The 21,317-nt window shown below is 50.8% G+C and overlaps 3 protein-coding genes across 3 annotated transcripts; 1 reads left to right on the top strand and 2 right to left on the bottom strand.

The window, feature by feature from the left end:
• The first annotated feature begins 1,898 nt into the window (after nucleotides 1-1,898).
• On the top strand, nucleotides 1,899-4,558 carry SSR2 (signal sequence receptor subunit 2). The gene is given in 6 exon segments (XM_035570720.1): nucleotides 1,899-1,976; nucleotides 1,978-2,054; nucleotides 2,626-2,724; nucleotides 3,089-3,197; nucleotides 3,372-3,449; nucleotides 3,758-4,558. Coding segments are annotated over 6 exon segments (552 nt in total). The 3' UTR covers nucleotides 3,869-4,558.
• A 2,133-nt stretch (nucleotides 4,559-6,691) lies between these two features.
• Nucleotides 6,692-11,650, bottom strand: CTSS (cathepsin S). Its single transcript, XM_035570721.2, is given in 9 exon segments — nucleotides 6,692-7,201; nucleotides 7,756-7,858; nucleotides 8,133-8,298; nucleotides 9,466-9,690; nucleotides 9,767-9,844; nucleotides 9,846-9,917; nucleotides 10,465-10,587; nucleotides 10,714-10,929; nucleotides 11,483-11,650. Coding segments are annotated over 8 exon segments (993 nt in total). The 5' UTR covers nucleotides 10,840-10,929; nucleotides 11,483-11,650; the 3' UTR covers nucleotides 6,692-7,101.
• A 3,110-nt stretch (nucleotides 11,651-14,760) lies between these two features.
• CTSK (cathepsin K) lies at nucleotides 14,761-18,359 on the bottom strand. Its single transcript, XM_035570660.2, has 8 exons — nucleotides 17,674-18,359; nucleotides 16,777-16,903; nucleotides 16,448-16,570; nucleotides 16,177-16,332; nucleotides 15,880-16,098; nucleotides 15,621-15,786; nucleotides 15,399-15,504; nucleotides 14,761-15,319 (listed from the first exon to the last, which is right to left on the bottom strand). The coding sequence occupies exons 1-8, from the start codon at nucleotides 17,679-17,681 to the stop codon at nucleotides 15,220-15,222; spliced, it is 1,005 nt and encodes a 334-aa protein (XP_035426553.1). The 5' UTR covers nucleotides 17,682-18,359; the 3' UTR covers nucleotides 14,761-15,219.
• Nucleotides 18,360-21,317: the final 2,958 nt, after the last annotated feature.

Genomic DNA, 21,317 nt, shown 5'->3' with positions numbered 1-21,317 from the left:
AATTATTAAGGTTGGAAAAGCCCTCCAAGCTCATCTGGTCCAACCGTCCCCCTACCACGAATGTCACCCACTAAACCATGTCCCTAAGCACCACGTCCAACCTTTCCTTGAAAACCCCCAAGGAGGGTGACTCCACCACCTCCCTGGACAACCCATCCCAATGCCTGACTGCGCTTTCTGAGAAGAAATGTCTCCTCATTTCCAACGTGAACCTCCCCTGGCGCAACTTGAGGCCATTCCGTCTAGTCCTGTTGATAGTTATCCACAAGAAGAGGCCAACCCCCAGCTCCCTACACCTTCCTTTCAGGTAGTTGTAGAGAGCAATGAGGTCTCTCCTGAGTCTCCTCTTCTCCAGAATAAACAACCCCAAGTGCCTTCAGCCACTTCTCACAGGATTTGTGTTCCAGGACCCTCACCAGCTTTGTAGCCCTTCTCTGGACACGCTCCAGGGCCTTGATGTCCTTCTTGTAGTGAGGGGCCCAAAACATGGTACTCAAGGTGTGGCCTCACCAGAGCAGAGCACAGGGAGACAATCACATCCCCGGTCCTGCTGGCTACACTATTCCTGAATAGGACTCCTCCCGGGAGTCTTTATAAGTGCTATTTTTTAACTAAAAGCTACTGTTTTTTAAACGCTTTTGGGAGTGCAAGCAAACCCTCTTCCTCCAAAGGGCAAGCCTGGGGGCAGCGAGATGGAGGGCGGGGGCGAGCAGGACTACATTTCCCAGCATGCCTCGGGGCGCTGCGAGGCGATACGTCACGGCCTGCGGGCACTTCCGCTCCCTTCCTGCTGCTGACTCGGCCTTCCGGAGGCTGCGGCGGGGCGGTGAGGGTGAGGGGTTGGGAGCAACGGGGGCTCGGGGATGTCGGCGGGGCGAGGAAGGGGAGCTGGGGAGGGCCTGCGGGGGGCTGGGAGGGCTTTGGGCCCCCGGGCCCCCCTCTGGTGCTGCTGCTGGGGTATTTCGGGGAGAAAAAAGGAGGGGGGGGGGTCTGAGTCTCCCGCAGGCAGCAGTCAGTGGCGCTCTGGCCTAAGGGGAGCAGTGGTTGGGAGCTTGCCCTCGTGTTTCTGGGCTGTGTTGGGCTTGTAGGGAAATGCTGGTGTGGGTGGAAATGCGGCAGGGTGGTATGGAGGGTATCCCCCCTTGCAGAGTGGGGGACCTGGCACCGCAGCAGTCTCGGTATGGAAACTAAAGCTACCGAGCTCCATTACAGATTGGGTGTGGAGCGGCTGCAGTCTCCTCGTCCGATCTGGGAGATACTGGGCTCAGGGAAATACGGGCACGTGGCTTGGAGTGGGAAGTTGTGGGGACTGAAAGGCTGCTGGAGGGTGTTGGTGCTACTTCGGTCACTGCAAGTATAAGAAAAAAAATCAGTCTGGAAATGAGAAGCTAGCACGTTCTGAGAACAACAGAGGATTTGTTGGGGGGGGGGGAAGATCCACCTGTTTTTCGTAAGGCAGTGCTTCGCAACGGCAATTAGCTGTTAACTGACAAAATTGGTGAAACCATTAATTGACAGAAGTTCTGCTCTGAAAGTTACTGAAAGAGGTTTTGTGATCTGAGATCTTTCCCAGTTAACAAGCAGGAACAATACCTGCTGGGGCTTTGAGAAGGGAGAAAACTGCCACCTTTGCTGCAATGCGTGCCAGTCTAGGCCACTGCTGTGTCGTTACTCGCATTCTTGCAGAGAAGTATACAGATATTTCAGAGGCAATTGCAGAGCTGTGTGGAGCTAAGGTCATTTCTCCCTGCCCTGTGACATCCTTTTACGATATTGCTGTGAAGTATACAGCTGCTCATGTCTTACTACACATGAATGTGTTGTCTTGCTTAGTTGTTCCGTTTGTGTTCTTTTTGCAGTGAAATTATGAATGACGTTCCATTTTCTTTTATTTCTAGATGAAGCTCCCAATTCTTGCTGTGTTTGCCCTGTTCTATGTGGCCCACTGTGAAGAAGGTGCTAGGCTCCTGGCCTCCGAAATCTCTATTAAACAGATATGCTGTGGAGGGGAGAGACTTGACGCTGCAGTACAACATCTACAATGTTGGTTCTAGGTAGGCCTTCTCTGGGTTTCTAATACTGACCAGGAACAAATCTTGTGTGTATGTGCCTTCAGGATTCATGACTGTTTCTAGGCTTCATAATGTGCTGTTATCTTTGCTCCCCCAGCTGTGAGCGCTCATCACACTTCTTGAAGGTTGGACCCTGGAATTTGCTTTTTTCCTTCCTGTCCTCTTGTCCTTGCTTTCACCTTGTGGCTGCTTTAGCTCTCTGTCCAACATGGCACAGTTACTCTCATGGCAGCTTGTGATACTCTGTTACCCATAAACACAGAATCCCTTTCTTGTCTTTGTGAGCTTTTTCATTTCTGCATCCCTGTCTTTTTGCAGCTTCTCAGTTTTGCCTTCCTCTTTCTGTAGTCTCCCTGTAATACACCTTGACCATCCTCCCCATCTTCTATTTGTGCCTTTCTGTTTCAAAAAATCAGTTCTGCCAACAGTGGAGTTGTCAATATTGGACTGTCATTCCTCTTTGGTGCAGCCTCCAGTGAACAGAATGCCAAGTCTGACTTGCTTCTCATCCCCCTTTTTGTTTTTTTTTTTTTTTGTTGTTGTTGCATTTTAGTGCTGCTTTAGATGTGGAGCTGTCGGATGATTCTTTTCCTCCGGAGGATTTTGGCATTGTCTCTGGGATGCTCAATGTCAAGTGGGACAGGATTGCTCCGTATCCTTTCATGTTTTGAAATCTTTTCTCCAACACTCAGTTTTACCCCTAAGAATCCTGTAGTTCACTTGTCTGTCTGCAGCGTCACTGAAATTACACCATATCAAACCCTGGGCAAGGTGCTGAACGCAAACTTCTGTTCTTGAGGGTGCTAGATTTTGTGGTTTTGTTGCCTTTTAAAATAAGTTACTTGCAAACAGGGCAAAATCACCATGCAATTCATCTGTCTGGGGAAAAGGAGTTGGCTGGATCAGTGTCAGATGGGTCTGCTGTCTGTAACTACAGAGGACTCTTCTTTTACCTATTTCCTCATGTTCTTTCCTTTGATGAAATGAAACTATTTTCTGTAACTTCCATCTCTCAGAGCAAGCAATGTGTCCCACACTGTGGTTCTGCGGCCTCTCAAAGCTGGATATTTCAATTTCACCTCTGCTACCATCACGTATCTGGCACAGGAGGGTGGACAGGTTGTGGTGAGTGGCTTGACCCTTCATAGGATCCTCACACAAATTGAACAACAGATATGCCTGACTGTGTTCTTTGAGGTGGTTGTTAGGGATGACGCATTTGCCTACTCTCTTATACTGCACGTGCTCTGCTGCAAGGTGGAAAGGTGGCAAATACTGTTCCCCCTCTGCCTTTTTCAGGTTGGTTTCACAAGTGCTCCTGGGCAAGGAGGAATCTTGGCTCAGCGTGAATTCGACAGGAGGTTCTCCCCTCACTTTGTAAGTATCTTTCAATTGGCAATTGAATTGCAGTTACCTTGCAGCCCAATGCAGTGCCAGGTTGTGGTGTGTTTGGTTTGCACTACAGTCACCTGGAAACCTCCAGCATGGATTGCAATTAATCTGTATCAGTTGTCCAGAAGAGTATCACAGATCTGGAGAAGAGGCTTCATCCCAGCTACCTAAAGGAGCTGGCTCTGTAGGATTTGGCCTTGGAGCCTTGAGGGTGGAAGATCTGAAAGGACGTCATGGTTATAAGACTCAGCTATGCATGATTTGTTTTGACTTATAACTGTTTCTCCCTTCAGCTGGACTGGGCAGCTTTTGGTGTGATGACTCTGCCCTCCATTGGGATCCCGCTGCTGCTGTGGTACTCGAGCAAGAGAAAGTACGACACCCCCAAGACCAAAAAGAACTGAGCAAAGCTAAATCTAACCATCACCCCAGAGCTTAGGAGAGAGCAAACATCAACCCACACAGAACAGTGGGTGTAGTTGGATCAGCAACAGTCACTCCTGCAGAGCACTGCCTGGGCTTCAGCCCTGTCTGCAAGAGGGAGTCACCAATCGCTTCAGTGGCAGTGATGTGTTGTCTACCTCTAATAAAAAAAAAAAAGCAAACCCCAACACCAAATCCCAAAACTGCCCAGCCAAACCCCCTTCTCTGTGTATTTGGAGTAGAGACACCTTGCTTTGTTGCAGATTTAGTGCCAGTGCAGCTGTGACATCATTTAACACCTAGAGAAGTTTGTTTGTGGGTGTGCAGCTCTGCAGCGTTTCTGGCCTCTGTGTTGCCTTCCTGACTCCCTTCAACCAAGTGGATCTTTGCCTGCTGCAGCCCTCTTGAACCTTGTAAATCTTAGTGTCCATCTTTTCCAGGTGCTGCTCAACTTGCCAGAACAGCTGTGGAAAGGAGCTCTGGCTAATGATGATAATAGACCTCCTTTTGACAGAGGCTTGTTAGAGCTGCTTCTTGGGGTGGGGCACGGGAAGCCCCCTTGTATTTCAGTGAGGAGTTGATGTTTTGTTTTTTTTTTTCCTTCTTGCTCTTGTTGCTCTGGTGAGGGTTGAGGTAGTGAGGTTTTTGTAATAAATCACACCATGAAAGAAGCCTGCTTTTCTTTTACTGGGAGGTTCTGGAAGTGCCTGGCTGGCTTAAGATGCAGCTAAAGGGTGGGCAGACAGGAGACTAAATCAGTACACTATTCCATCAGTAAAACGAAGAATAAAAGCAATGGAAACACGGGGGAAGCGGAAGTCACTTTGCCAGGTTCATTCTTCTGTCCCTGCAGGGCTGGTAGTTTGCACCAGCTTTCCTGGCAGCCCCAAGCTCAAGAGTAATATTTCTCTTCAGTTATAAAACAAATTTCACTGTGTCTTTGTGTCGGGCATGGATTTGTGCTTTTCCTCTGGAGGAGGTGGTGGCACAATGATGACTCGCCCCAGGTGATCCTGTGAGTGCTGAGAGTTGTTTCATTTCACAGACTCATTTACATTGGAAGAGACCTCCAAGATTACCTAGTCCAACCTCTGACCTAACACAAGTCCGCCACTAAACCGTATCACTAAGGTCCTACATCTAAATGGCTTTTAAATGCCTCCAGGAATGGTGACTCAGACACTTCCCTGGGCAGCCCATTCCAACGCCTGACACCCCTTTCAGTAAGTTAGTTTTTCCTAATATCCAGAGGATGTAGATTCTTTTTCTCCTGGAGTCTCAACAAAAGTTCCCGGTTCATCCACAGCGGTCTTCCCCTCTGGCTCACCTTATGGGACTCAGGAACAGCCTGCTCCTGTACCTTGAAGATTTCCGTCTTGAGGAGGGTCCAGGTTTCCTGGACCCCTTTGTCCTTCAGGAGTGACTCCCAAGGGACACCCCTGCAATAAGTGTCCTGAACCGGGTCCAAGTCCGCCCTCCAGAAGTTCAAGACAGGAGTTTTGCTAGTTACCCTTCTGACGTCACCAAGAATAGAAAACTACAATTTCATGGTCACTCTGCCCAAGACAATCCCCAACTTTCACATCTCCCACCAGTCCTTCTCTGTTAGTGAAGAGCAGGTCTAGTGGGGCACCTCCCCAGTAGGCTCTCATACCAGCTGTGTCAGGAAGCTATCTTCCACACAGTCTAGAACCCTCCTGGACTGGTTCCTTTGCGCAGTGTTATATTTCCAGCATATATCCAATGTATACTAAGTTTGCAGATGACACTAAATTGGGAGGAGCTCTTGACACCCTTGAGCATAGAGAGGCCTTGCGGAGACATCCTGAAAAATTAGAGGGCTGGGCAATCACTAACCATACGAAGTTTAACAAGCTTCATTTCTGCGGGGCTGCTCTCCAGCTTCTCATCCCCCATCTGTACATATAGCCAGGGTTGTCCTGTCCAAGGTGCAGAATCTGTCACTTGCTCTTGTTAAATTTCATATCTATTATTGGTTCCTTTGCACTGGTTCCCAAATGTACTTGGGCTGTGAGTTCAGCATTTAAGCTGTCTTTTTACTTAACCTACACATATGAGTTAAAGCAATACATTTCCTCTCTAAACTCTTTAGCCCAAATAAATGTAAAAACGATTCACAACAGAAGTTTTTCACTGAAAAAAAAAAAAAATTGTTTAAAGACAACATGTAGGCCTATAGTGAATATATAAATCTAAAAAGGGTTGAGTGAAGTTTCAGTCTCAACTAAAACTTTTAACAGGACGAACTTTTTTCTTCAGAACATTTTTTTTTGTCGTCTCTGGTCAAAATGAATGCTGTGTTTGAGCACAGGTTGTGTCATGTGGGTGCAGTGGCAACTGAAGTGCCAGCATTTATATTTCAGTATCATTATCACAAAAATTCACATCAATACAAAACCACCGATAGCAGCTGCTTTCCTCTCTCCATGCCTTTGGCAGTGGTCCCCATCCTCCACTCCCAAATCACAGACATCATGTGGAGAGATTTTCCTCTTGGTGAAGCCCTGGAAATACCATCCATTTCCCAAGGAAATGACTCTGTCCTGCTATTTTTGTTTTGTTTTTGACTTTTAAACAGAAAGTGTTGTTAATCTGCCAAACCAAGGACAAGCAAATTATGGCATTGCTGCCAAAGACAGCAAGTGGGCAAATTCAAGCATCACCTGGCTCAGCTGTAGGAAAACGGAGCTTTAGCAGCACCAGAAAAGAAGGTGCTAGCTAGAGCCTGCATAGATGAAGTTCCTTCTGGCACATATTTGTGCCTCCATATACAATATGTAGGATTTTGGGATGGTGAAACCAATCTTTTATTTTTCAAACAAAGCCTGCAATCTCATTGACATCATCACACAAAGCTAAAATCATATCCATGTCATGACAGTAGTACTCAGTGCTGAACTGGAGAGAGGAAAACAAGATCTACATTATAACTGTAGGTATCACAATTTAACTCTGAAAAAATACTTTTTTTCCCCCAAAAAGAAGTCACTTGGTGTCTGTAAATCATACTCCAAAATCCTCCCACCAGATCCACAAAAAGGACCCCCTCTCAGTCTGTAGCACAAGCTGACCTAACAGAAGGATTTTGCCCATACAGACAGAAAATGGTTCCTGAAGTCAGTAGATTCATGCAAGCATAGCATCAGCAGTTTAACTGAAGCCACAGGAGTCCTCTCCAAAGCACAAGGTCCTTCTATATTTGTGGGTAAGAGGCATAACTGGCAATCCCGCAGTGGTTTGCATGGTTTCTTGACATGCGGATATAGCCATCGTCACCAAAACGCACACCCCAACTTTTGGGAGAAGAAACAATCTATTAGACATCAGAAAAAAAAATCCTTTTTCTGTAAAGCAGCAGCTTTATCAACATTCCAATGTTTTTGAGGTCTCTGTCACAGAGCTTTTTACAGGCAAGTGACGGAATAAAACCATTCAGACTTCCTTGTGCCTGTGATGAAGTGTTCTGATCAACTGCTTCATGGAACTTCAAATTCCAGATTAAGTTTCAACGGAACACATCAACATAAAGGGAACTTTAAATGCATTTAAAATACTTATACATCCTTCAAGTTCCTTCACATTGCTAGGAGGACATAAAGATTTCTTTGATGTGGTTAAGCATGAATCCCTAGAGAACAGTTTAAGGCCCAATATCGGTGTTCAACTCTATAACAACTCCCATCACATAGGCATCCAACTGACCTTCCTCTAATCTATATAAATATCAGTTGTTATAAAATCTGTAGTCTGAGGCTGCCAGTGTGAACAAAGGGAGATGACCTATGAGAAGCCTACCACCGTAGATAGTGAGCATGTAGAGTTTGGTGACTTACTGCAGTGCCTTTACCTGTTTTTCACAAGCCAGTAATCCTTTTCATTTAGGGTGCCATAACCAATCACGAGTACTCCATGATTCACCTCCTGTGTGCACCGTGGGTCATCATACACACCTGCAAAGCAACAGAGTTTGAAGAAAGCATGCCATCAGCCCACCGGACCCCATCAGCAAAGCAGGCCTAAATTCAACAGTGTCTGTGCTAGAGGCTGATGGCAGCTAATGCTACTGTCTTCGGTTTTGTCATATTGGTGCCTCATGTAGGAACTAAGGCCTGACTTGCCAAATTCAACCTATATTTAAGTTTCATAAGCTTTACAGGTAGAGACGACACAGAAGACAAAACATGGCCACAGATCTGGGTGGCCTCCAGGGTAAAAAGGACGTACCTGACTTGTACAAGAAGAACGTGGGCTGGGTTGCGTCGATGGCAACAGAGACTGGTCCAATATTGGCTACAGCATCTTTCAGGGCTGCTTCATCAGCATATGGGAGCTCAACGTACTTGGAGCAAGTGGCAGCTCGTGTGGAAATGTTATATTGACATGTCCCGTTCTGGTAGATACAAGCAGGAGTTAAGAAGAGGAACATGTGGAATCTACCAGGAGCATCTTAAGTCTTTCAGGCACATGTTTTCTGCCAGCCCCCTTTTACTTTATGCTACCCTATTATTCGCTTTTCTTTGACCACCATTTTTCTGTACACAGAATTACAGAGTGGATGGCAGAAGGGACCTGAAGAGGTTGTGTTGTCCATCTCACTTCCCCACAGCAAGAGCAGCTAAACCAATTTAATAGTATTCTCTGCCTTTTTTTTCTATAAACCTCCAGTGATAATACTTCTACCGTTTTGCTAGAGCAACTGTCATTGCTTCCTCACCCTTCCCATCAGAAGATTAACCTCACATTTAACCTAAATCTCCTCTATTGTAAATTAAGCCTGTGGCTCCTCATTCTCTCTCTAGACGCAGATAACAGCATCTTTCATCCCTGTAGCTGCCTTATGCATGTTTTAAGACTTGTATTTCATTTTTCCTCCTTGAACTAAGAAGCTGTTCCTTTGACCTTCTATCACATGCCATGTTTTCAAGACACCAGGGCATCTCTTTTTTTTTTTTTTTTTTTGTCTCTGGCCATCAAGACACTTAGCAGGAGGATATTTATTTGCTCATGGCTCAACAATGTGAAACAACATCAGGAACAGCATGCTGCAGTACTTACACAGCATCTGTTACAGGTGGCTTTTCAAAAAACTGTCCAAATGTAGTTCACTGGAAACCTCTGCCTGCTGAAATGGTAGAAATACGAATATCCCATTTTTAAACTACAGAAGATGGAATAATACAGAGCGCTCAGAACAGGGCCCAGGAGCGCTGTCCCATTTTTCTCTTCCATGTGTTGTGATGCCTCATAATTTATGTAGGACAGAAATGAACCTGTAGAAATTCTGGCTCCAAGACTTCATTCACCCATGAGGGAAAAAAAAAAAAAAAAAAAGCTGAAGTACTCTTCCCCAGGATTCCCAGGATTGAAAGAATCATCTGCAAAGTCTATGACTGCACAGGAGACTGGTGAAAACCAAGACAGAGGGAAACCAACATTGGAGGAGGGAGGGGGCAGCTACGCAAGAGAGCAAAACAAATTACCACATTGCTTCCTCGCTCCTTTTAACACCCAGGTATTTCTCTGAGGATTTCACATACTGTTTTGGTATGATGCCTACCTGAGCCATGTATGGGTAGGATTCATCCGAGTCAATCCCATCGTTGTCTATGATGTACTGGAAAGCCCTGGTCATAAAACCTCCACTGCAGCCCTTGTTCCCATACATCATGGAGCAGTCAACCAGGTTCTGTGCACTCAGGGACACCAACTTCCCCGTTTTCAGCTTCACTTGGGCTTCAAGGGCTCCCACAGCACTGAAGGCCCAGCATGACCCGCAGGCACCCTATAAAAGCCCCAGTGATGCTCAGACGCCGTTCCATGCTGCCCCAGCACAGACCAGGATGGGGAGAGCTTCGCACCTGGTTCTTCACCTCCGTGACACAGCCCTTCTCCCGCCAGTCCATGGTGTCTGGGATGCTGCCGCCTGGCCTGCGGTTGGTACGTGGAGGTCCGGTTGTGTCCGTGGAGAACTTTCAGCCCAGTCAGCAGAGCAGACACTTCCTCACTGGTCTGGGGGTAGAAGCACCAGTTCATGATGCCCCTACGTCTGATAAGGCTTACATGGGGCACATGGGAGGTGGCAATGGGTTTCCCTCAAGCTGAAGGAGTTAGAGATTTTGGGGAGATCCCTGGCTTTTTATTTATTTTACGTTTGAGTTCTAGCTGCTCATTGGCAAGGGCAAGAAAAAGAAAATACAAAACTTGACTCCAGCCCCAGAAATCCCTAGAAGCCAGTATGTCTCATTAACCAACACTACAGTCTTGGGGTATGGAAGGGGTACAATTTGCACATACACATAATGACCAGGACCAAGTTCACACACCACAAACACTATAGTAATGGGGAGATTTCCTCACACCTGATTGCCTCACGCAGGCAGGCTGAAAGTGGCAGCGTCGGGGCCGTGCCTACTGGAGGCCACAAGGAGAGGATGGACCAAGAAGGGCTGTCAGGAGCTTCTCTACCCCAACCCACTTATACATCCTGTTTATCCATCTGTCCGTGTCCCCCCCAGGTAACATGCGAAGCGGCTGACCACCTTGGGGTGTCACCCACCATGTCAGCCAGGTGATTCATGCCCAGCTGATAGGAGTGCAGCCCCAGGGAGTGCTCCAGGTTGTGCAGTGTCACGAGGCGCAGGTTCCTCTCCCACGTCACGCGTCGCTCCCCTTCCTCTTTCTGAAACCAAACCCAACCCGGCAGTGCTGTGGTGGGCAGCAGAGGCCCCCCAAAGCTATTTTGCCCCTCCCCTGGAAGGTTGCTGCCCCCCCCCCCAACAAACCGTATCCCCCACACTATCCCTACCTGATGACGGTACTCTTTACCATGGGCTTTCTTCCAGAGCTGCCAGTGCCAGTCCAGCGTGGGGTCAGGCTGTCCCAGCACTGCTGCCAGCACGGCCAGGAAGGCAACGTACGCGAGCAGCTCCATCTTGCACAGCCGGGTCCAGGGAGCTGGTGCAATGCCGCACACGCACTGGGAGCCACGGGCTCAGAGCTGGAGCGGGGCCGTGCTTGACCGCTGTGTAACAAAGCCGGTTTGGTAAGGGAGGCAGAGCAGGTCAAGGTGTCATCACCGGGCTCTCCAGCGTGCCCCTGGCAGGGTTTCCACACTAGGTGATGCCGACTGCCCCATCCTACCCACAGCCCTGCACCTGCCACCCTGCGAGCTGGGAAGAGGAATCCCACCAGGCCTCAAAGTGCCCTTGGGGAAAGCTGGACACAACCCGTGCCCATACGCACACCAGCAGGCAGGGACATATCCAGACATGCATCAGCTGGTGCTTCCACCCTGAGAAACCCTACCCATCCCCTAGCCAGGCAGCTGCTTTCACAAACCTGTGTTTTACAGCACCTAAAAACAAAACAAAACAACTATTTTCATGCAACTGATATCTGCCAGCTCTCAAAGAGGGGCTGCTGCAATTAAAACACCTGCAGAGGGGTGCTTGGAAGAGATGAGATGGAGGCAAAGCCCCATGTACAAACATTTCTTCAGTTTTACTTCCTCAATGCTCAGTTCTCCCAATACTCAGTTCTCCCAGAGTTGTAAGACACCAATGCAACCCACGTACCTGGGCAGCCTTCTGCCAGCTCAGGGAGCGCAGGCACCAGTGGAGGGATACCAGGGGCCCGTCCAGTGTCCCCACTGTCACCCCACGGCTGGGACGTGCAGGGGCTCACACATCCAGTGACTGCAGCTGCGACTCGCTGATCAAATCACATGAGCTGAGAAATGAGGAAATGCTCTGATTTCATTTTCACTTAGCTGAGACTGTGCCCGTGGCGCCTGACCCAGCCCCTCCACTCCTGACAGAGGATTGCAGCCAAGTGAAGGGTCTGACCCCAGCACCCAAATGTCGGTGCAGAGCTGCACCACGGTTTATGGGGGGGGGGGGGGGGGGGGGGACGACAGGGACGGTTGTACCCTGCCCACACCCCCTCAAGGGGCTTTTTGCATTTCCACAAGCTAGGAGCTGCCCTGCTGTGCTGTGCCCAGGCCATACATCAGCTCAACCAAAGCAAGGAACAACAACAACAATCAATCGCCTTTTTTTTTTTTCCTCCTTCTTCTCAGACCAGAAGATGTGGTTTAAACATGGCCACATTCCAGAGCTGAACCTGATGTATCTGTGGCCGGTCCCTGCTGCACTGCAGAGAAAACTGCATTTAATGCACATTAAGTTGCAGGCAGCACAATCGGTCTGGAAACACAGCAGTGAGTGTCCTGGAAGCAGGGCTTCAGCTTGGAGCTTCACCAGACCCCCCCCCTAGAGGAGAGCTAGGCAGGAGGGCACATTCCTCTGCACCATGGGAGATAAAATGGCTGCAAGAAACCATCTTCTGCGAGAGGAGGAGGAAGCAGCACAGCATCACAGGAGCTTTAAGATTCAGCTGAGTCATTTTCTGAAAGACAGCTGCATCTGCTGGAGATTGCGAGAGAGCAATGACAGAGAGCCCTCCACCTAAATACTTTAAGTAATTCCCAAAAGATTTCCCCTTACTGGTGGATGTTTCTGGGGAGAATGAATGAAATGGTCATACTTGATGAGACACTAGGGCAAACCAACTGCGATCGCTCACAATTTCCGCTGCTCATCTGCAGAAATACAACTGGGTTCCTAAGAACGGTAAGGCTAGCGCTAGATCCACACGTGCTTGATCTGCAGGGTGAGCAGTGGCATCTCAAGAGCTCGTCCCAGAGCTGGAGACCCATCTAAATCTGGGGACAGGTTCCATAGCTAGCAACCCCACAACAGATCCCACAGTTCCTCACCAATCCGATGTAGCCCTCACTGCCAAAACACACACCTGAACTTTTGGAAGAAGGAAAAAATAAAATTAGACAACAGGAAGTAACTGCTTCTTTCCCGTGCCAGCCCTCCATCGCTACCACTGGGTTTTTATTGTTGTTGTTAATACTGAACCTAATCTCTGCTACAACCCAGCTCATATTCCCTCCCCAACAGTCACAGGTTTTGCCAAACTTGCATCTTCTGGCAAAAAGGGAGGCTGAACCTTCTGACTACCATCTTCTCACTGCCAGATGTTGCTGCCCCTAACTCTTCTTGGTGGGGGAAGCAGAGGGAAATGATTTTTTTTTTTTTTCCCTACACACTGGAGTGTGCCAAAGCCACCAGGAAAATACCAGGCAAAGGTACATGAATTGTTTTTTGCATTCTAAAAATATGTATTTTGAAAAAGGCCTACCAAGGCCAGAAATGAGACCTACAGGAGGAAGCCAGTGCTTTTTTTAGCCCAGCTCTGACATGAGAGCAAGGGAGTGCTGTTTAGAGAACTACCCACATTGTTTGTTTGTTTTCAGTTGCTGAACGTAGCTTTGCTGACATCACAAGTTTTTCTAGAGATGCAGCTATATGAGCAGGACTGTTGCATTTCAGTACTTTTTTTTTTGTAGTTTTCTTCTTCCACATTTTAAACAGTGAAAAAACATCCAGAGATGCACCGACAGGTACTTTCAGACAAGAAGCAGTCCAGCTACAGCGATCCCTCATGCTATGGCTCCAGAATGAGCTACACAGAAGCATTTTCACTGAAGTATGTCCATTGTGGTTTATAGGTCTTAATCAAGGGCCCATCACAATGCTTTTGCAATGGAGTTGGGCCCTTAAACACACCTAAAGAAAGCTGCCATGCACTTTAAAGCTGTTTTAGTTCAGCAGGATGGTATAAGGAGGTCAGAGAGCTGCCCAGAGCAGCTGCGCACTCACCTGCCCCAAAAGGAATTACATTCACTCTCCAGGGGCATTACTGATGCCACTGATGCCTGTCACCAGGAATGAAGGCAACATAAGTTAAACGCAAGTGAAAGTCAAAGCTGCAAAAATTTACATTCAGTAAAGACAGGCTGTGAGAAGGGAAGCACAGCCCTTTGTTGTGCTTCCCTGGAAGATGCACCCACTTGGTGCAGGAGGAAGGTGGGCTGGCTGGCACCCATGCAGGCAGGGACCTGTCCCTACACTGGCACTGGTGTCCTGCAGCACAGCTTGATCAGCTTGACATACCTGGAGCAGGAGCTGCCCACGCCACTAGGTCATAAGCAACACACACCATCCTGGCTAAGGCAGGAAAGGGGAAAACGCACGAGATACTGCACAACATCCCTGCAAGAGACCTGGTGAGGTTCAGACACTATGCCTGGTTGTGCCCACAAGGGACTTTCAGCCCAGTTAGCAGAGCAGCCACTTCCCTGCTGGTCTGGGCGGAAAGCAGCACACCTGCATTCACCATATGCTGAGGTTTGCTTTGTACATCAGAGGAGCATACCATAAAAACAAGAAAAAAAGCTCATTTTTAAATTTCTATTTTTTGTGTAAGTTTCTAAAGCAAATATCACCTTGCCATCCTGTTAGGGCTCACCATGAGCTTTGCTGCAGCCATTTTCGCAATTTGTTTCATTAAAAGGAGAACTTGGGTTTCATTTGGGGCGGGGGGGGGGGGGGATGTGGGGTTTGGGCTGCAAAACACCACCCAGTCCTGGCATGGACGTTTGCCCTGAAGCCAAGGCGCTGCAGCCTGCACCAGCTGCTTATTTCTAATTCTGCTTTCCTTCCGCTCCTTTGGTCTCCCCCCATTTCTTCAGCCTGCTGCAGGAGTCCTGCAAAAAGAGAGATCTTTCCTATCTCCAGCCAACAGAGGAACCAGGCACTGCTTTTTCTTGTTCTAAGGCCACCAGCATTTCATGGTCCCCTTGGTGGCAGCAGCCCCTTCTGTCCTGCTTCATGCCAGCCAGCTCCAACCCCAACCACTCCAGGAGGGAAGGCCGCCCCCCCCCCCCAGCAGCCCCTTCTCACCACTGTGCCAAGGCAGCACAGAGCAAATCAGACTGAGCTTTATTCCCAACAGTGTTTATTTTAAAAATATAATCATATTTTCCACAGCCCCCTGGGATGCAGGGGGAGATGGGCAGGAGGGCCAGATCCACACCCTCGGCACAGGGAGGTCCATGTCTGGTTCCCAGAGGCAGAGACCAGCACCAAGCCAGTTTGCACAATCGTCTCCAGACAGATCAGCCTCCCTGGAGCTGACCAAGCCTGGCCCCAAGCATCCACTGCTCCGGGAAGGTGGCATCGGGCACACATCATGCTGATGGGGCCTGGGGTGAGCTGATGGCAGCGTTTCTCTGTGGCTGGGGACTTGCCCCTCACCTGGGTGAGATTTCTCATGGGGAAGCAGCAATGCCCCTGGAGCGACAGCAGCTTTGGAGACCGAGAACGAAAGGTGTGAGTCTGAAGACAGAAGCAGGGCAGGGCAGCCTGATGGGCACAGGAAGGGAGCAGGCCGGGAGCTCTCACATCTTGGGGAAGCTGGCAAGATTGGCGATGCCACAGGCGTTGTTCATATTGCGTGCCAGGAGCACGTAGCCTTTGTTGCCCCACTCCTCGCCCCAGCTGCAGCACAAGAAGGAACAGCCTGAGCCACCAGCAAAGACTAGGCAAACCCTGACCCAGAAAATCTGTCCCATCATACCTGTTCTTGATGATCCAGTGCTTGGTGCCCTTCTGCGTGCCATAGCCCACCGCTAGCACTGCATGGTTGATGTTTTCAGCATTACAACTCTCATCATAATACACACCTAGGGGACAGGACCGATGATCACACTTGGGACAAACCACCTGGCTGTGCCTCAGTTTCCCCAGGCTGATAATGATCTGGCCCCCAACAGAGTAGGGGTTCCCCCCTGACTCTCACCCCGGCTGTAGAACTGGAAGGAGGGCAGGCTGGCGTCGATGCCCACAGAGACAGGTCCAATCCTGGCCACAGCCCTCTTCAAAGCTTTCTCATTGCCTTCAGGAATTTCCCGATAGCCACGGCACTTGGCTGCCTTTCCAGTGGGGCTGTACATGCAGCTCTCATCCTGCATAGAACCAGCAGGGGCCAGGTGAGAAGGGGATGGGGAGGGCAGCCTGGAGGGGTGGGGGTGACCCAACCCAGCCTCCCAGACCCTGACCTGGCCAATGTAGGGGTAGGCATCCTCCGAGTCTATGCCGCGGTTCTGCCGGACATATTCAAAGGCGTTGGTCATGTAGCCACCACCGCAGCCATTGTTGTTGGCCACGCAGTCCACCAGGTTTTGAGGGCTGAGCGAGAGCAGCTTCCCCGTCTTCCGCTTCAGCTGCCCCTCCAGCGCGCCCACTGAGCTGAAGGCCCAACACGAGCCACACTGACCCTATGGGGACACAATGGGTAATGCCAGGGAGCTGACGCACTCTGGGCACCCCAGCACCCCCAGGGGCACCCCACTCACCTGGTTCTTGACAGGAGTCACGTAGCCCTTCCTCCTCCAGTCCACAGCAGCAGGGGCTCTGTCAGTCCAGTCAGGGATGTAGAGCGTCTCATTGCGGTGTGGGCGGCTCTGGGGAACCTTCAGGCCCGTCATTGTCCTCACCACCTCCTCGCTGGTCTGGGGAAGGAGCCGAAGCAGGTGGGTGCAGCCGTAGGGCTGCTGGGCAGAGCACCCAAGGGTGCTCTGACTGTCCCCTCTCCCCCACCCCATCACTGGCCCCTCAATGACTCACCATGTCACCCAGGTGGTTCATGGCCAGCTCAAAGGTATGGACACCCAGTGTATGCTCCAGGTTGTGAGTGTTGATATACTTGAGGTTTTTCTCCCAGATCAGCCTCCGTGCCACCTCATCCGCCTGCGCCGTGGGGTGAGACAGTGTTGGGACACAGCACAGGATGAATAGGTCCTGCCCATGTCCCCCTGCCACCGTGGGAACTCACTCTACTGCTTCACACCCCAACCCCATGCAGATGTCACCTCCCTAAGGATCTGTCACCCCATTCCCCACGTAGCCCCAGTAACCTCCAGGGTCCAGTCCCCTCCTGTGGGGCTCTGCCGTACCTCACCATTGTACTGCTTGCGGTAGGTTTTCTTCCACAGGTCCCACTGGATATCCAGCGCCTGCTCAGGGTGCAGCTGGGCCACCACCATGGGGACAAACAGGACCAGCAGTGTGGGCCACCACATCCTGGGAGAGAGAGAGACACTGTGGGATGGGGACAGAGGCCACCTGAGTCTGGCAGTGCTGGAAGGGGAGGACAGGACCCTGTGTGTACCGCAGTTCCAGGCAATAGTCCCTGTGATGGTGCTGGAAGGGACCCAAACCCTGTGGCCACAGCAGCATCAGGCTGTAGGGGACTGGGACCCTGCGACCACCCTGTTAAGGAGTGGTGGGAGACCAGCACCATCCCCATGGGGACCAGGACCCTCAGGCTATGCTGCTGTCAGGCCATGGGGGACCAGGACCCACTGCCTGCCCTGTTTTCCAGACCAGGGCCCTGCTGCAGGCAGTGCTGGCTGCATGCAGGCATCACATGAGCAGGGGCAGCTGGTTCCCATTATGACCCCACTGAAGCCTTCCCCACAGCCTCCAGCTCTACGAGTGCTCCCCAGACCCCAGGGAATCCGGGTCTGGGGGTGCAGACTGGAGGAAACCAGGAGCCCTGCCCCCCTGGTTGCTTTAACCATTAAGACCCTCAAGTCCTCTTTCTTGCCAGGCCCCCAGGGCAGAGCAGGGGCCACCAGCCAAAGAGTGCAGCCCCCACCCCCACTCCCTGCTCTGTGCCTGTTTCCCATTTCATATCCCTAACAGGGAGGGTCCTGAGGTTGCTGCCACGTAGGGCAACGTTTCCACCCATCCCTGCTGGGCTCCCTTTCCCTGGAGGGCAGGAGCCACCCAAGTGTCCCAGCAGCACCCTGACAGGCCCTGGGCCACCTGCGGGACCCTCACCCACTTACCCCAGCATTCTGCCCTGCTGTCAGTGGGAGCGTGCTGCAGCCTGGACTGGGGATGCAGCTGCCGCATCCACAGCTCTTTTATGCCGCTGGATTGAGGAAGTTGGAGGCAGCTGGAAAATTTTGGCAGTCGCCTGGGTCTGCACAGTGTTGGAGAGAAGGAGGAAACGGGGGGGGGAGAAGGGGGGGTATGGCAAAAGCTCTCTCCTGGCTTCACGTGATGCTGTGGGGCAGAGCTGAGTCAGCCCCAGCCTGGGGACCAGCAGCTCTGGGGACCAGCAGCTCTGGATCTGTTCTTAGGGGCACCCTGCTGTCCTGCCGGAGACCCCTGAGCCAGTCCAGCACCCCAGGGAGGGCTGAGCACCCGCTTGCTTCAGGAGCAGCATCGCACAGCAGGATTAGGCCTGAGCAGTTCGGGGTCATTGTGCAATGCCTGGAGCACTCAGCACAGGGCCCCAGATCTGCCTGTGGCTGCTCTCCCCGTGACCTCCTGCTGGGGCAGGATTTGGGCCACCCCGAACACCCAGCCCCCGCTGGGGGGTCAGGTCTGGGAGAGCTGCAGCCCCATGGCCCAGCCTAGCATCCAGGCAGCACGGCCATGGGGAAGCAGGGCCAGACGGTGCTTTCTGCTGTGACTGTCACCCCATCATGTGGCTCCCATGGGGACGAGTCAGAAAACCCTCCTTATTCACATTCCAGAGGGCCCTGCTGTGACACCACCATCCCCTATGCCTGCATTCACCACCCCTGTCCCCGCAGGCCCCCACAGGAACATCTTCACCCAAACAGGGATGAACCATCCCAGGGCCATGCTAGGAGCAAGAGGCACTGTGAGGATGGGGGCTGCATTGCGTTCATGCCACCCATCCCCCAAGGCTCCCCTCAGGGTCCCCAGAGGGAGGGACCCACATCCTCCACCATTGCCCCTGCCCCCACCCCCAAGTGCACCCTCCCCAGCTGCTGAGAAGTGGGGGCTGAATCAGACCAGAGCTCTGCCACGCATTCACCCCCGCCCCCCTCCCCGCAGGCAGCCCCAAGCACGGGGCCTTGACTCGTCCACATGTGATCGAGCCACGAACCACCCGGGGAGCACAACCCCACAGCCACAGCACAGCTTGGGGCCACGCTCCCCTGCCCCAACCTATGCCAGGCAGGGGCTGGAGATGGGTCAGGGGCAAGGACAGCTAACGGGGATAGCAGGGGGTGCACTCTCCCCAGCCGCAGGAAGGGCAAGGCAATCCTCGCAGGCCACAGCCAGGCTCCAACACGAGCCAGCAGATCACAAGGGCTGCTAATGGGTTCCAGACCACGATCTGCAAGCAATTAAAGAGGGGGGAGGGCAAGGAAGGGAAGAGCTCAGGGAAAGGCAGCAGGTAGGTGCCCAATCCCTCCGCACTGGCCTGGCATTGCTGCTAGGCTCAGGAAGGGGATTTGGGGCAACCCTGACAGGGGCACAGCCCCAGGGCGAAAGCTGGAGGTGGTAGAGGGGAGGCAAGCAAGGAGGCAGCAATAACACAGAGCTCTGAAAAAAGGGAAAATATCTTGTTGTAGAATCTCTGCTACATATAATCATCTGCAACCCCTGCACCAACACAGAGCCCTGGGCCCAAAACAAGCCCCCAGAGAGGAGATTTGGCTCCTACCTGCCCCAAGCAATTGTATGACAAAACACCCCCCACACACATTGAAAAATAATACAATTATCAAAACAGGACATGATGGAACACACCTCTCCCCCAGCTGTCCCACCGTGCCCACTGCCCTCCCCAGCTCTGTCCCTCAAGCAGCATGAGGAAGGGCACAGGTGCCAAAACCCAACCAGCCCCATGCCACTCTCGGTCCTGAGCTGCTGCCAGCACCACAGCCAGGCCAACATTTCCCAACAGACTTGGCATTTTTTTCCCCAACAGGCTTGGCATTTGCTGGCTGCTCAACCTATTTTCCCCAGCTGCTCGAATTGTCCATGGCAGGACCTGAAACCAGGGGTCTGCAGCAGTTTCACCCACCAGAGCTTAGATGCCCATGGGCAGGAGTGAAGGGACAGACATGCTCTCAGCCTGGGGAGATACAGACCTGACAGTTTTGGCTTTTTCTCCATGCAGCCCCCAACCTCTTGATGTGTTCAGGGGTGGGTTCAAAGCACCAGCAGCAAGTTCAGCTCCCACTGCTGCCCTGGGACAGAGCTCAACAGCTGGAAATCAGTCTGGAAAGTATCAGAGCTGTAGCTTCACAAAAGGTCAAGTTCCCCTCCAATACACAGGGCTTGATTTATGTAGGAACAAGAATTTTCCTTCTCTTTTGGCAGGAAAGTGCTGATCCATTCTCCATCTGGTCAGGTCAGAACAGCTTCACCACTCGAGGACAGTGTGGTTCAACGCTGGTCCTTCACGGACCCCCTTTGCCCTGCAAGCACGCACCACGAGCTCAAGTACGAACACTTGGGACAGTTAACACTACACAGTTAACACCATACTACTTCACAAAATAGATCTCCTCTAAGCCTGAGGAAACTCTGCAGCCTAACAGCCAGGGAACTGGCAAGAGAGCCAGCATGGGGCACAATGCAAATGGGGCACTGCAGGCAAAGAGGGACCCAACACAGTTACTGCTGGTAGGAGTTTCCCTGGGTAAAAAAAAAAAAAAAAAGGATGGGGATGGATCAAGGGAGGTTTCCCAGCTCCGTAATAGGAGGTTTGCATTTTTCATAGGTAATTTTGAAGCAAAAATTCAAGTCTTCCTTTCCCAACAAAGGCAGGAGGGAAAAAAAAGGAAAGTTCTGCTCTACTACCAAGAGGAACTTTTCTGGGTCTTTGCAAATACTGAAATTCATTTTTACTTTACAGTAACACAAATGTTTCACTCAAAGCCTTCCCCATATGGACATTATCTGCTAGGTAAGTCTCCAAAACCTGCTTTTTGGAGGTTCTCTCCTCACCACTGAGACCTGAAAGTCACCACAACCCTTCCTTTCACCACACCAAAGAGGATGCCATTCCACAGGGGAGTCTCACCAACATGCAGGGAGGAGGGAGAAATGCCCAGCAGACTTCATCCAAAACAAAACCAGGTTTCCAGGAAATATTCATATTCTTTCCCCACTGCAGTTATGCTGTTTCCTTCCAAGTCAAACTCCACAATGAACAAATTATCCAGTTGAAATTTAAGCACAACTTGCCATCACAGGGGGAATCAAACTGTTCTTCCAGACCCTACACACCCTGAGGAGAGCAAGATTTGCCACAAGTTTTTCTGCTGAAGAAGCCAGCAGATACAAAACCAAGATTTATTATTATTATTATTTTTAAATAATTCTGATCCCTTTTCTCCTGCTCTCCTCCATTTTGTGATTTGGCAACAGCGTCACCACATGGCAGGAATTTTTCTTTAAGACTGTGAATGTAAGAGTGAACACTGCTGTTCAGAGCACGTAGTGAAAAATGCAGTTTCCCAGCCAGTTCCTGAATGAATCAAGGGCCTCTGTGCAGGGAACCAGACATCCAGCTCCAAAATAAAGGTGAGAAACTTGATCTAAAAGTAGTAAAGTTGCATGGAAAGTGCAGAGCAGTCCAATCCATCCCATCCCTCCACCCCACCTCAACAAAAAAAAAATTGAAACATTAGTTCATGACAGCATGAAACCATCAGCT

Source organism: Cygnus atratus, chromosome 28 (genome assembly GCF_013377495.2).
Source record: "Cygnus atratus isolate AKBS03 ecotype Queensland, Australia chromosome 28, CAtr_DNAZoo_HiC_assembly, whole genome shotgun sequence".
NCBI classification, from domain to species: domain Eukaryota; kingdom Metazoa; phylum Chordata; class Aves; order Anseriformes; family Anatidae; genus Cygnus; species Cygnus atratus.
The sequence above is the reverse complement of the archived record's forward strand: the minus strand, read 5'-3'. Positions and strand labels throughout refer to the sequence as shown.